The sequence below is a fragment of the Pristiophorus japonicus genome, unplaced genomic scaffold (assembly GCF_044704955.1).
Source record: "Pristiophorus japonicus isolate sPriJap1 unplaced genomic scaffold, sPriJap1.hap1 HAP1_SCAFFOLD_281, whole genome shotgun sequence".
Taxonomy (NCBI): Eukaryota; Metazoa; Chordata; class Chondrichthyes; family Pristiophoridae; genus Pristiophorus; species Pristiophorus japonicus.
The window spans coordinates 463730-479656 of NW_027252571.1; the positions used below are offsets into that span (position 1 = coordinate 463730).

At 50.2% G+C, this 15927-nt stretch overlaps 1 protein-coding gene across 1 annotated transcript in view; it reads left to right on the forward strand.

Moving 5' to 3' along the window:
* Positions 1-1845: 1845 nt before the first annotated feature.
* LOC139247680 (uncharacterized) overlaps positions 1846-15927 on the forward strand; it is a 77381-nt gene continuing 63299 nt past the window's right edge. The window contains exons 1-3 of the mRNA XM_070871763.1: positions 1846-1909; positions 11539-11664; positions 13934-14089. Coding sequence (XP_070727864.1) covers positions 1846-1909; positions 11539-11664; positions 13934-14089 — 346 coding nt within the window. The remainder of the gene's footprint in view (positions 1910-11538; positions 11665-13933; positions 14090-15927) is intronic.

The window sequence follows — 15927 nt, forward strand, 5'->3', positions numbered from 1 at the left end:
ATTGTGTACAGTGGGAGTGAATGGGAAGGGGTTTGGGTCCATTGGGATTGTGTACAATGGGAGTGAATGGGAAAGGGTTTGGGTCCATTGGGATTGTGTACAGTGGGTGTGAATGGGAAGGGGTTTGGGTCCATTGGGATTGTGCACAATGGGAGTGAATGGGAAGGGGTTTGGGTCTATTGGGATTGTGTACAGTGGGAGTGAATGGGAAGGGGTTTGGGTCCGTTAGGATTGTGCACAGTGGGAGTGAATGAGAAGGGGTTTGGGTCCATTGGGATTGTGTACAGTTGGAGTGAATGGGAAAGGGTTTCGGTCCATTGGGATTGTGTAGAGTGTGATTGAATGGGGAGGCGTTTGAGTCCATTGGGCTTGTGTACAGTGGGAGTGAATGGGAAGGGGGTTGGGTCCATTGGGATTGTGTACTTTGGGAGTGAATGGGAAGGGGTTTGGGTCCATTGGGATTGTGTGCAGTGGGAGTGAATGGGAAGGGGTTTGGTTCCATTGGGATTGTGTACAGTGGGAGTGAATGGGAAGGGGTTTGGGTCCATTGGGATTGTGTACTGTGGGAGTGAATGGGAAGGGGTTTGGATCCATTGGGATTGTGTAGAATGTGAGTGAATGGGAAGGGATTTGGTTCCATTGGGATTGCGTACAGTGGGAGTGAATGAGAAGGAGTTTGGGTCCTTTGGGATTGTGTGCAGTGGGAGTGAATGAGAAGGGGTTTGGGTCCATGGTGATTGTGTACAGTGGGAGTGAATGGGAAGGGGTTTGGGTCCATTGGGATTGTGTATAGTGGGAGTGAATGGGAAGGGTTTGTTTCTATTGGGATTGTGTAGAATGTGAGTGAATGGGAAGGGGTTTGTGTCCATTGGGATTGTGTACAGTTGGAGTGAATGGGAAGGGGCTTGGGTCCATTGCGATTGTGTACAGTGGGAGTGAATGGGAAGGGGTTTGGGTCCATTGGGATTGTGTACAGTGGGAGTGAATGAGAAGGGGTTTGGGTCCATTGGGATTGTGTACAGTGGGAGTGAATGGGAAGGGGTTTGGGTCCATTGGGATTGTGCACAGTGGGAGTGAATGGGAAGGGGTTTGGGTCCATTGGGATTGTGTACAGTGGGAGTGAATGGGAAGGGGTTTGGGTCCATTGGAATTGTGTACAGTGTGAGTGAATGGGAAGGGGTTTGGGTCCATTGGGATTGTGTAGAGTGTGAGTGAATGGGAAGGGTTTTGGACCCATTGGGATTTTGTTCAGTGGGAGTGAATGAGAAGGGGTTTGGGTCCATTGAAATTCAATACACTGGAAAGCCCCTTTTTTGCTAGCAAGGACACCTTATCTGGTTTTTTTCTGACGCAGTTACTCAAGTTGTAATGAGATTTTCTGTGGGCGTTCGGTTCAAATCCCCTCCCACCCCCCACCTTGCCTGCATGTTTTTCATTTATGTGCATGAAAATAAATTAGTCGGAAACGACAACTGAGGTTGCAGACATTGTGTAGTCATGGCCCCTGCCCTGTTTTCTACCGATGTCAATAAAGGAAACTCTCACAGACCACAGAACCTCCTCCCCCGTTACTTAACCTTTCGTGTGATATCAACATAGGGCCTGTTATTTTGGGCCTTCTGCCCACCAGGTCGTTCCATTTCCTGGTGCGAGGAGATGACAGCTCTTTCGCTCTCGCAAACCCTCCAGAAAGCCTCGTACTTTTTTCCACAGTGGGTGTCTGCAAATTCCCTCAGTCGGCCCAGCGAATCGTGTGTGTGTGTATCTCTCTCTCTCACTCTCCCTCGCTGTCTCTACTCGGCCCGAGTTACAGTTTGGCGTGCCAGGAGCAGTCGCGAAACCGAGATGGGGACGTGCCGGATAGATCAGTACCACCAGGACAACCGTTGCTGCAACATGTGTCAGAGGGGTAAGTTCAGGGTCCGTCTTTCTACCTCGAGCTCGGTGCGTGTGTGTGTGCGTGAGTCAGTGCAGCAACACCTAGTCGAGCAGCCACAGAGCTGGAGCTCTGGGCGGTGGGGCAGCTGTGAGAAGGGCGTTGGGTCCATTGGGATTGTGTACAGTGGGAGTGAATGGGAAGGGGTTTGGGTCCATTGGGATTGTGTACAGTGGGAGTGAATGGGAAGGGGTTTGGGTCCATTGGGATTGTGTACAGTGGGAGTGAATGGGAAGGGGTTTGGGTCCTTTGGGATTGTGTACAGTGGGAGTGAATGGGAAGGGGTTTGGGTCCTTTGGGATTGTGTACAGTGGGATTGAATGGGAAGGGGTTTGGGTCCATTGGGATTGTGTACAGTGGGAGTGAATGGGAAGGGGTTTGGGTCCATTGGGATTGTGTACAGTGGAAGTGAATGGGAAGGGGTTTGGGTCCATTGGAATTGTGTACAGTGGGAGTGAATGGGAAGGGGTTTGGGTCTTTTGGGATTGTGCACAGTGGGAGTGAATGGGAAGGGGTTTGGGTCCATTGGGATTGTGTACAGTGGGAGTGAATGGGAAGGGGTTTGGGTCCATTGGGATTGTGCACAGTGGGAGTGAATGGAAAGGGGTTGGGTCCATTGGGACTGTGTACAGTGGGAGTGAATGGGAAGGGGTTTGGGTCCATTGGGATTGTGTACAGTGGGAGTGAATGGAAAGGGGTTTGGGTCCATTGGGAATGTGTACAGTGGGAGTGAATGGGAAGGGGTTGGGTCCATTGGGAATGTGTACAGTGGGAGTGAATGGGAAAGGGTTGGGTCCATTGGGAATGTGTGCAATGGGGATGGACATGTGGGGCCGGCTATTCATGGCTCCTAGTTCTGATCGCCCCCACAAGTGAAAATGTCTTCTGGACAGCTACCCTGTTGAACCCTTTCATAAATGTAAATACCTCCACCAGTTCACCGATCAGCATTCTCTTTTCTGTGGTAAAAAGCAACAAGGTGTTTGGCCTTTCCTGACAGTTATAACCTTTCAGTTTTGCTAACACCCTTGTAAATCTTTTTTGCACCTTGTCCAGTGTTTCGATATCCTTTTTATAATGTGAAGAGCAGAACTGTGCACGGTGCTCCCATTGTGGACTAACCCAGGTATACGGAGAGCAGAACTGTGCACAGTGCTCCCAGTGTGGTCTAACCCAGGTATACGGAGAGCAGAACTGTGCACGGTGCTCCAAGTGTGGTCAAACCCAGGTATACGGAGAGCAGAACTGTGCACGGTGCTCCAAGTGTGGTCTAACCCAGGTATATGGAGAGCAGAACTGTGCACGGTGCTCCAAGTGTGGTCTAACCCAGGTATACGGAGACCAGAACTGTGCACAGTGCTCCCAGTGTGGTCTAACCCAGGTATACGGAGAGCAGAACTGTGCACGGTGCTCCCAGTGTGGTCTAACCCAGGTATACGGAGAGCAGAACTGTGCACGGTGCTCCCATTGTGGACTAACCCAGGTATACGGAGACCAGAACTGTGCACGGTGCTCCAAGTGTGGTCTAACCCAGGTATACGGAGAGCAGAACTGTGCACGGTGCTCCCATTGTGGACTAACCCAGGTATACGGAGAGCAGAACTGTGCACGGTGCTCCCATTGTGGACTAACCCAGGTATATAGAGACCAGAACTGTGCACAGTGCTCCCAGTGTGGTCTAACCCAGGTATACGGAGAGCAGAACTGTGCACGGTGCTCCAAGTGTGTCTAACCCAGGTATACGGAGAGCAGAACTGTGCACAGTGCTCCAAGTGTGGTCTAACCCAGGTATACGGAGAGCAGAACTGTGCACGGTGCTCCCATTTTGGACTAACTCAGGTATACGGTGAGCAGAACTGTGCACGGTGCTCCCAGTGTGGTCTAACCCAGGTATACGGAGAGCAGAACTGTGCACGGTGCTCCAAGTGTGGTCTAACCCAGGTATATGGAGACCAGAACTGTGCACGGTGCTCCCATTGTGGACTAACCCAGGTATACGGTGAGCAGAACTGTGCACAGTGCTCCAAGTGTGGTCTAACCCAGGTATACGGAGAGCAGAACTGTGCACGGTGCTCCCATTGTGGACTAACTAAGATTGCATACAGATTTCACACAATCTTTTCAATTGTATTGCTCTCGAAATGAACCCGAGTGATCTGTTGGCTTTTTTTATGGCCTTGATAATCTGTGTCACTGCTGATCAATGCCACATTTAGGATGCGGTACATGAGTAATTGAAGACTGAACATGAAGTGCCAGCCAAGAGGTGTCGGAATTCATTCTCGTGTTTGAGTCAGATGGTCGTGAGTCTGAGATCTATTCGAGAGCTCGTAACTCAGAACGACATACGCCGCTTGCCCAGTAGTGAACGACCCCTTCACTGACCAAGGAACCACACTGTTCGCAGACTAGGTGTCATATTTGACCCTGAAATGAGCTTCCCGACCACATATCCACAGCATAACTAAAAACGCCTGGTTCCACCTCCGGAACATCGCTCGTCTCCGCCTCTGCCTCAGCTCTTCCGCTGCTGAAGCCCTCATCCGTGCCTCTCTCCCCTCCAGGCTTGACCATTCCAACGCACTCCTGGCCGGCCTCCCCCGTTCCACCTTACATAACCTAGAGGTGGTCCAAAACTCGGCTGCCCCCCACCCCCGTGTCCCAACTCGCACCGAGTCCCGCTCACCCATCACCCCCTGTGCTCGCTGACCAACATTGGCTCCCGGTTAAGTAACGCCTCGATTTCAAAATTCTCATCCGTGTTTACAAATCTCTCCATGGCCCTCGCTCCATCCCAAACTCTGTAACCTCCTCCAGCCCCTACGCTCATCCCTAACTCTGTAACCTCCTCCAGCCCGTACATCCCTCCCTATCTCTGTAACCTACTCCAGCCCCTACACCCCTCCCTATCTTGGTAACCTCCTCCAGCCCCTACACACCTCCCTGTCTCTGTAACCTCCTCCAGCCCCTACACCCCTCCCTTGTCTCTGTAACCTCCTCCAGCCCCTACACCCCTCCCTATCTCTGTAACCTCCTCCAGCCCCTACATCCCTCCTTATCTCTGTAACCTCCTCCAGCCCCTACATCCGTCCCTATCTCTGTAACCTCCTCCAGCCCCTACATCCCTCCTTATCTCTGTAACCTCCTCCAGCCCCTACATCCGTCCCTATCTCTGTAACCTCCTCCAGCCCCTACATCCCTCCTTATCTCTGTAACCTCCTCCAGCCCCACAACCCCCCGAGATATCTGTGCTCCTCTAACTCTGCCCTCCTGACCATCCCTGATTATAATCGCTCCACCATCGGTGGCCGTGCCTTCTGTTGCCTGGGCCCCAAGCTCTGGAACTCCCTCCCTAAACCTCTCCGCCTCTCGACCTCGCTCTCCTCCTTCGAGACGCTCCTTAAAACTGAACTCTTTGATCCAGCTTTTGGTCACCTGCCCTAATTTCTCCTTATGGGGCTCGGGGTCAAATTTTTTATCTCATAATACTCCTGTGAAGCGGCTTGGGACGTTTCAATACGTTAATGGCGATATATAAAAATATGTCAGTGTTGTTGTTGCACTGTTGGAGGTGCAGTACTGAGGGAGCACCACACTGTCGGAGGGGCGGTACTGAGGGAGCACCGCACTGTCGGAGGGGCAGTACTGAGGGAGTGCTGCACTGTCGGAGGGGCAGTACTGAGGGAGCGCCGCACTGTCGGAGGGGCGGTACTGAGGGAGCACCGCACTGTCGGAGGGGCAGTACTGAGGGAGTGCCGTACTGTCGGAGAGGCAGTAATGAGGGAGCACCGCACTGTCGGAGGGGCAGTACTGAGGGAGTGCTGCACTGTCGGAGGGGCCGTACTGAGGGAGCCCTGCACTGTCGGAGGGGCAGTACTGAGGGAGCGCCGCACTGTCGGAGGGGCAGTACTGAGGGAGCGCCGCACTGTCGGAGGGGCAGTACTGAGGGAGCGCCGCACTGTCGGAGTGGCGGTACTGAGGGAGCACCACACTGTCGGAGGGGCAATACTGAGGGAGTGCTGCACTGTCGGAGAGGCAGTAATGAGGGAGAACCGCACTGTCGGAGGGGCGGGACTGAGGGAGTGCTGCACTGTCGGAGTGGCAGTACTGAGGGAGTGCTGCACTGTCGGAGAGGTAGTAATGAGGGAGCACCGCACTGTCGGAGGGGCGGGACTGAGGGAGTGCTGCACTGTCGGAGGGGCGGGACTGAGGGAGTGCTGCACTGTCGGAGGGGCAGTACTGAGGGAGTGCTGTACTGTCGGAGGGGCAGTACTGAGGGAGTGCTGTACTGTCGGAGAGGCAGTAATGAGGGAGCACCGCACTGTCGGAGGGGCGGGACTGAGGGAGTGCTGCACTGTCGGAGGGGCAGTACTGAGGGAGTGCTGTACTGTCGGAGAGGCAGTAATGAGGGAGCACCGCACTGTCGGAGGGGCGGGACTGAGGGAGTGCTGCACTGTCGGAGTGGCAGTACTGAGGGAACGCCGCACTGTCTGCCAAGGCCCTAATCTCTGGAATTCCCTCCCTCGACCTCTCCCTCATCCTTTAAGACGCTCCTTAACACCGAGCTCCTTGGCTGAGCTTTAGCTCACCTGCCTCTGATATCTCCTTATCTGCCTTGCTGGCAAAAATTGCCAGGTTTATGATCCTGTGAAGGGTTTGGGACTTTTTCAGTCCGTTTAAGTCCCTGTGTCAACACAAGAAGACCCCAAAAAATCTGCAAAGGGATATAGACAGGCTAAGTGAGTGGACAAAAATTTGACAGATGGCAAATAATGTGGGAAAATGTGAGGTTATCCACTTTGACAGAAAAAATAGAAAAGCAAATTATAATTTAAATGGAGAGAGATTGCAAAGTGCTGCAGTACAGCGGGACCTGGGGGTACTTGTGCATGAAACACAAAAGGTTAGTATGCAGGTTACAGCAAGTGATCAGGAAGGCCAATGGTATCTTGGCCTTTATTGCAAAGGGGATGGAGTATAAAAGCAGGGAAGTCTTGCTACAGTTATACAGAACATAAGAACATAAGAACATAAGAATTAGGAACAGGAGTAGGCCATCTAGCCCCTCGAGCCTGCTCCGCCATTCAACAAGATCATGGCTGATCTGGCCGTGGACTCAGCTCCACTTACCCGCCCGCTCCCCGTAACCCTTAATTCCCTTATTGGTTAAAAATCTATCGATCTGTGACTTGAATACATTCAATGAGCTCGGCCTCAACTGCTTCCCTGGGCAGAGAATTCCACAGATTCACAACCCTCTGGGAGAAGAAATTCCTTCTCAACTCGGTTTTAAATTGGCTCCCCCGTATTTTGAGGCTGTGCCCCCTAGTTCTAGTCTCCCCGACCAGTGGAAACAACCTCTCTGCCTCTATCTTGTCTATCCCTTTCATGATTTTAAATGTTTCTATAAGATCACCCGTCATCCTTCTGAACTCCAACGAGTAAAGACCCAGTCTACTCAATCTATCATCATAAGGTAACCCCCTCATCTCTGTACCCCCTCCAAAGCCAGTATATCCTTCCTTAAGTAAGGTGACCAAAACTGCACGCAGTACTCCAGGTGCGGCCTCACCAATACCCTGTACAGTTGCAGCAGGACCTCCCTGCTTTTGTACTCCATCCCTCTCGCAATGAAGGCCAACATTCCATTCGCCTTCCTGATTCCCTGCTGCACCTGCAAACTAACTTTTTGGGATTCATGCACAAGGACCCCCAGGTCCCTCTGCACAGCAGCATGTTGTAATTTCTCCCCATTCAAATAATATTCCCTTTTACTGTTTTTTTTCCCAAGGTGGATGACCTCACATTTTCCGACATTGTATTCCATCTGCCAAACCTTAGCCCATTCGCTTAACCTATCTAAATCTCTTTGCAGCCTCTCTGTGTCCTCTACACAACCCGCTTTCCCACTAATCTTTGTGTCATCTGCAAATTTTGTTACACTACACTCTGTCCCCTCTTCCAGGTCATCTATGTATAGTGTAAACAGTTATGGTCCCAGCACCGATCCCTGTGGCACACCACTAACCACCGATTTCTAACCCGAAAAGGACCCATTTATCCCGACACTCTGCTTTCTGTTAGCCAGCTAATTCTCGATCCATGCTAATACATTTCCTCTGACTCCGCGTACCTTTATCTTCTGCAGTAACCTTTTGTGTGGCACCTTATCGAATGCCTTTTGGAAATCTAAATACACCACATCCATCGGTACACCTCTATCCACCATGCTCGTTATATCCTCAATGAATTCCAGTAAATTAGTTCAACATGATTTCCCCTTCACGAATCCATGTTGCGTCTGCTTGATTGCACTATTCCTATCGAGATGTCCCGCTATTTCTTCCTTAATGATAGCTTCAAACATTTTCCCCACTACAGATGTTAAACTAACCAGCCTATAGTTACGTGGCTTTTGTCTGCCCCCTTTTTTAAACACAGGCATTACATTCGCTGCCACACCTGGAATACTGCGTGCAGTTTTGGTCTCCGTATTGAAGGAACTTGCATTGAAGGCTGTTCAGAGAAGGTTCACTCGGTTGATTCCGGAGATGAGGGGGTTGACTCATGAGGAAAGGTTGAGGAGGTTGGGCCTCTACTCATTGGAGTTCAGAAGAATGAGAGGTGATCTGATCGAAACGTATAAGATTATGAGGGGGGCTCGACAAGGTGGATGCAGAGAGGATGTTCCCACTGATGGGGGAGACTAGAACTAGGGGGCATGGTCTTAGAATAAGGGGCCGCCCATTTAAAACTGAGATGAGGAGGAATTTCTTCTCTCAGAGGGTTGTAAATCTGTGAAATTCTCTGCCCCAGAGAGCTGTGGAGGCTGGGTCATTGAATATATTGAAGGCGGAGATAGACAGATTTTTGAGCGACAGGGGAGTCAAGGGTTCTGGGGAGCGGGCAGGGAAGTGGAGCTGAGTCCATGATCGGATCAGCCATGAGCGTATTGAATGGCGGAGCAGGCTCGAGGGGCCGAATGGCCGACTCCTGCTCCTATTTCTTATGTTTCTATGTCCTCTCAGTCCTGTGGAGTGAAAGGCCGGGACATCGCAGACTCTGTGGTCTCAATCCCAGATGTGCTCGAACTCATGGAAGAGAGTGAGAGGGATGCTTATGTGCTGTAAATGGATCAACAGAAAGCCTGTGATTGAGTATCTCGTGATTTTTTTTTGACGGTTCTGGAAGCATTTGGTTGTTTTGGTGTTGTTGTCTGTTATGTCATTGAGAGCTGTTGCAGGTATCACTTCCTTTTCCATTCCTCCACCCCCCCCCACGTGAACGTTTCATAAGTTTGCTGGACAGTGGAAATGTTGAGAGATGAGCTTGTGTGGGCGTGCAGCCTGACACGTAACCAGAGCTCCGCTGTGTGCCACTACATCTGTCTAGATGCATGCATCCATACTCATCATAGAAACATAGAAACATAGAAAATCGGTGCAGGAGGAGGCCATTCGGCCCTTCGAGCCTGCACCACCATTCAATAAGATCATGGCTGATCATTCACCTCAGTACCCCTTTCCTGCTTTCTCTCCATACCCCTCGATCCCTTTAGCCGTAAGGGCCATATCTAACTCCCTCTGGAATATATCTAACGAACTGACCCCAACAACTCCCTGCGGTAGAGAATTCCACAGGTTCACAATTCTCCGAGTGAAGAAGTTTCTCCTCATCTCGGTCCTAAATGGCTTACCCCTTATCCTTAGACTGTGACCCCTGGTTCTGGACTTCCCCAACATCGGGAACATTCTTCCTGCATCTAACCTGTCGAGTCCCGTCAGAATTTTATATGTTTCTATGAGATCCCCTCTCATTCTTCTAAATTCCAGTGAATATAAGCCCAGTCGATCCAGTCTATCTACATATGTCAGTCCTGCCATCCCGGGAATCAGTCTGGTGAACCTTCGCTGCACTCCCTCAATAGCAAGAACGTCCTTCCTCAGATTAGGAGACCAAAACTGAACACAATATTCCAGGTGTGGCCTCGCCAAGGCCCTGTACAACTGCAGTAAGACCTCCCTGCTCCTGTACTCAAGTCCCCGAGCTACGAAGGCCAACATGCCATTTGCCTTCTTCACCGCCTGCTGTACCTGCATGCCCACTTTCACCTACACAAAGGTTACAGCACAAGGTAGATGCAGGGAGAATGTGGTGGATGCAGAGAGGATGTTCCCACTGATGGGGGAGACGAGAACTAGGGGGCATAATCTTAGAATAAGGGGCCGCCCATTTAAAACTGAGATGAGGAGGAATTTCTTCTCTCAGAGGGTTGTAAATCTGTGGAATTCGCTGCCTCAGAGAGCTGTGGAAGCCAGGACATTGAATATATTTAAGAGGGGATTTGAGGGGAGAGGGTGCTGGGGGTCTGGGGCAGGGTCTGGAACTCACGGCCTGAAAGGGTGGTAGAGGCAGAAACCCTCCCCACATTTGGCAGGCAGTGCACCTTGAAGTGCCGTAACCTACAGGGCTGTACAGTTCTGAGCGAGTGCCGCGATCAGAAAAGACTGAACAGCCGGCGCTCTTTTCTCTACCAAAGAAAAGGCTGAGGACCGACCTGATAGAGGCCTTTAAAATTATGAAATGGAGTCGACAGGGTAAACGTAGAGAAGATGTCTTGGCTAGTGTCAGCCGAGACTCAGTGGGTAGCACCCTCGCCTCTGAGTCAGAAGGTTGTGGGTTCAAGTCCCACTCCAGAGACTTGAGCACAAAATAAAATCTAGGCTGACACTCCCCGTGCTGTACCTGCCCTGGGAGTGTTTGATGGGACAGTGTAGAGGGAGCTTTACTCTGTATCTAACCCCCTGTATCTGCCCTGGGAGTGTTTGATGGGACAGTGTCGAGTGAGCTTTACTCTGTATCTAACCCCGTGCTGTACCTGGCCTGGGAGTGTTTGATGGGACAGTGTAGAGGGAGCTTTACTCTGTGCCTAACCCCCTGTACCTGCCCTGGGAGTGTTTGATGGGACAGTGTCGAGTGAGCTTTACTCTGTATCTAACCCCGTGCTGTACCTGCCCTGGGAGTGTTTGATGGGACAGCGTAGAGGGAGCTTTACTCTGTATCTAACCCCCTGTACCTGCCCTGGGAGTGTTTGATGGGACAGCGTAGAGGGAGCTTTACTCTGTATCTAACCCCCTGTACCTGCCCTGGGAGTGTTTGATGGGACAGTGTAGAGGGAGCTTTACTCTGTATCTAACCCCCTGTACCTGCCCTGGGAGTGTTTGATGGGACAGTGTAGAGGGAGCTTTACTCTGTATCTAACCCCGTGCTGTACCTGGCCTGGGAGTGTTTGATGGGACAGTGTCGAGGGAGCTTTACTCTGTATCTAACCCGATGCTGTACCTGCCCTGGGAGTGTTTGATCGTACAGTGTGGAGGGAGCTTTACTGTATATCTAACCCCCTGTACCTGCCCTGGGAGTGTTTGATGCGACAGTGTAGAGGGAGCTTTACTCTGTATCTAACCCCCTGTACCTGCCCTGGGAGTGTTTGATGCGACAGTTGTGTGGACGATTGTTTGTGGTGTACACAATGTGAATTGACTCTGCCGGTGTACGAGATGACTGCGAATGCAATTAATGGACCCTTGTCCCTCTCTTCATAGGGCACTACAAAAAAGAGCACTGTAACCAGAGGCAACAGACTCAATGCCTACCCTGTAAACCAGACGAATTTATGGACTTTTTGAATTATATGAACAACTGCATTCGGTGTGATTTCTGTGAACCAGGTTTGCAATACTTTCCTCAATTAACCGTGCAGAAATGGTTCTAATGTCTGAAAGGGCAGCTCAGCTAATATCATCCCCCGGGAACAGAATTTTAATTTGATGTGCTAAGTTTCAAGTTATATTTGTTCGTTTGTGTGTTCTCATGTCCCTTTAATAAGGAGGACTTTTGGCTTTCTCTGTTTATGTAAAATAGTTGCAGTGTTGTTGAGATGGGAGGCACTTAGCCAGTCATGTGATGTTCACAACACTCAATAAAACCCCAGCCAGTTGTGGGTGAGGGGATGCATGATGGGGCATAGAACATAAGAAATAGGAGCAGGAGTCGGCCATTCGGCCCCTCGAGCCTGCTCCGCCATTTAATAAGATCATGGCTGATCCGATCATGGACTCAGCTCCATTTTCCCGCCCGCTCCCCATAACCCTTCACTCCCTTATCGCTCAAAAATCTGTCTATCTCCGCCTTAAATATATTCAATGTCCCGGCTTCCACTGCTCTCTGAGGCAGCGAATTCCACAGATTTACAACCCTCTGAGAGAAGAAATTCCTCCTCATCTCAGTTTTAAATGGGCGGCCCCTTATTCTAAGACCATGCCCCCTAGTTCTAGTCTCCCCCATCAGTGGAAACATCCTCTCTGCATCCACCTTGTCGAGCCCCCTCGTAATCTTATACGTTTCGATAAGATCACCTCTCATTCTTCTGAATTCCAATGAGTAGAGGCCCAACCTCCTCAACCTTTCCTCATAAGTTAACCCCTCATCCCCGGAATCAACCGAGTGAACCTTCTCTGAACTGCCTCCAAAGCAAATATATCCTTCCTTAAATACGGAGATCAAAACTGCACGCAGTACTCCAGGTGTGGCCTCACCAATACCCTGTATAACTGGAGCAAGACTTCCCTGCTTTTATACTCCATCCCCTTTGCAATAAAGGCCAAGATACCATTGGCCTTCCTGATCACTTGCTGTACCTGCATACTATCCTTTTGTGTTTCATGCACAAGTACCCCCAGGTCCCGCTGTACTGCGGCACTTTGTACTCTCTCCCCATTTAAATAATAACGTGCTTTTTTATTTTTCCTACCAAAGTGGATAACCTCACATTTTCCCACATTATACTCCATCTGCCAAATTTTTGCATACTCACTTAGCCTGTCTATGTCCCTTTGCAGATTTTTTGTGTCCTCCTCACACATTACTTTTCTCCCATCTTTGTATCGTCAGCAAACTTGGCTACGTTACACTCAGTCCCTTCTTCCAAGTCATTAATATATATTGTAAATAGTTGGGGTCCCAGCACTGATCCCTGCGGCATCCCACTAGTTACTGGTTGCCAACCGGAAAATGACCCATTTATCCCAATTCTCTGTTTTCTGTTAGTTAGCCAATCCTCTATCCATGCTCTCGTGCCGTTAAATAAAATGGGGGCACTCGATTTAAAGTTATTTTGAAAATAGTTGTAGAGCTGTTGAGTTGGGAGTGGCTGAGCCAGTCACGTGACATTCACAAGACTCAATAAAACCCCAGCCAGTTGGGTTCGGGGTATCCATGATGGGGCAAGTGGTTGTGAGCCTGGTGGATGAATTGGTAATGTGTCGTGTGCTTGTTAAACTTTTTCTAATAACGTCATCATCATCATAGGCCGTCCCTTGAAATCGAGGAAGACTTGCTTCCACTCTAACAGTGAGTTCTCAGGTGACTGAACCGTCCAATACGAGAGCCACAGTCCCTGTCACAGGTGGGACAGACAGTGGTTGAGGGAAGGGGTGGGTGGGACTGGTTTGCCGCACGCTCCTTCCGCTGCCTGCGCTTGCTTTCTGCACGCTCTCGGCGACGAGACTCGAGGTGCTCAGCGCCCTCCCGGATGCACTTCCTCCACTTAGGGGCGGACTGGCCTTTGGGCCAGGGACTCCCAGGTGTCGGTGGGGATGTTGCACTTTATCAGGGAGGGGATGTCCCTTGTAACGTTTCCTCTGCCCACCTTTGGCTCGCTTGCCGTGAAGGAGTTCCGAGTCGAGCGCTCACTTTGGGAGTCTCGTGCCGGGGGCGTGCGGACGATGTGGCCCTGCCCAGCGGAGCTGGTCGAGTGTGGTCAGTGCTTCGATGCTGGGGATGTTGGGCCTGGTCGAGGACGCTAACGTTGGTGCGTCTGTCCTCCCGGGGGATTTGCAGGATCTTGCGGAGACATCGTCGGTGATAGAAACAAACTCGCTCTTAATTACAATAATCGAGTTCATGAAGATAATACGTTACACCCCTACTTTTTAACAGGCAGTAATCTTGAGATGGTCGCATCTTGCACAAAGACTACAAATACTCGATGCCGTTGCAAATCTGACTACTACTGTTCCAGTCATCTCAACAACAAATGTCAGAGATGTACGAAGATATCAAGTTGTGGACCAGGGGAGGGTGTCAGCAAGAAAGGTAATTACACACCTGACCATAATGTAACGTGGCTCAGTTTACTTACGATACAGCATCATCATAGGCGGTCCCTGGAACAAGGATGACCTGCCTCCACGAGTTCATGGCAGACCAATTGAACAAATACTTTGGTTCTGTCTTCACTGAGGAAGACACGAATAACCTCCCGAAAATACTAGGGGACCGAGGGTCTAGCGAGAAGGGGGAACTGAGGGACATCCTTATTAGTCAGGAAATGGTGTGAGGGAAATTGAAGGGGCTGAAGGCCGATAGATCCCCAGGGCCTGATAGTCTGCATCCCAGAGTACTTAAGGAAGTGGCCCAAGAAATAGTGGATGCATTGGTGGTCATTTTCCAACATTCCATGGACTCTGGATCAGTTCCTATGGACTGGAGGGTAGCTAATGTAACACCACTTTTTAACAAAGGAGGGAGAGAGAAAGCGGGTAATTATAGACCGGTCAGCCTGACATCAGTCGTGGGGAAAATGCTGGAATCAATTATTAAAGATGAAATAGCAGCGCATTTGGAAAGCAGTGACAGGATCGGTCCAAGTCAGCATGGATTTGTGAAAGGGAAATCATTCCTGGCAAATCTTCTAGACATTTTTGAGGATGTAACGAGTAGAGTGGACGGGAGAACCAATGGATGTGATGTATTTGGACTTTCAAAAGATTTTTGACAAGGTCCCACACAAGAGATTGGTGTGCAAAATCAAAGCACATGGTATTGGGGGTAATGTACTGACGTGGATAGAGAACTGGTTGGCAGACAGGAAGCAGAGAGTCGGAATAAACGGGTCCTTTTCAGAATGGCAGGCAGTGACTAGTGGAGTGCCGCAGGGTTCAGTGCTGGGACCCCAGCTATTTACAATATACATTAATGATTTAGATGAAGTAATTGAATGTAATATCTCCAAGTTTGCAGATGACACTAAGCTGGGTAGCAGTGTGAGCTGCGAGGAGGATGCTAAGAGGCTGCAGGGTGACTTGGACAGGTTAGGTGAGTGGGCAAATGCATGGCAGATACAGTATAATGTGGATAAATGTGAGGTTATCCACTTTGGTGGTAAAAACAGGAAGGCAGATTATTATCTGAATAGTGACAGATTATTAAAAGGGGAGGTGCAACGAGACCTGGGTGTCATGGTACATCAGTCACTGAAAGTTGGCATGCAGGTACAGCAGGCGGTGAAGAAATGGCATGTTGGCCTTCAGAGCGAGGGGATTTGAGTATAGGAGCAGGGAGGTCTTACTGCAGTTGTACAGGGTCTTGGTGAGGCCTCACCTGGAATATTGTGTTCAGTTTTGGTCTCCTAATCTGAGGAAGGACATTCTTGCTATTGAGGGAGTGCAGCGAAGGTTCACCAGACTGATTCCCGGGATGGCAGGACTGACATATGAGGAGAGACTGGATCGACTGGGCCTTTATTCACTGGAGTTTAGAAGGATGAGAGGGGATCTCATATAAACATATAAAATTCTGACGGGATTGGACAGGTTAGATGCAGGAAGAATGTTCCCGATGTTGGGGAAGTCCAGAACCAGGGGTCACAGTCTAAGGATAAGGGGGTAAGCCATTTAGGACCGAGATGAGGAGAAACTTCTTCACTCAGAGAGTTGTGAACCTGTGGAATTCCCTGCCGCAGAGAGTTGTTGAGGCCAGTTCATTGGATATATTCCAGAGGGAGTTAGATATGGTCCTTACGGCTAAAGGGATCAAGGGATATGGAGAGAAAGCAGGAAAGGGGTACTGAGAGAATGATCAGCCATGATCTGACTGAATGGTGGTGCAGGCTCGAAGGGCCGAATGGCCAACTCCTGCACCTATTTTCTATG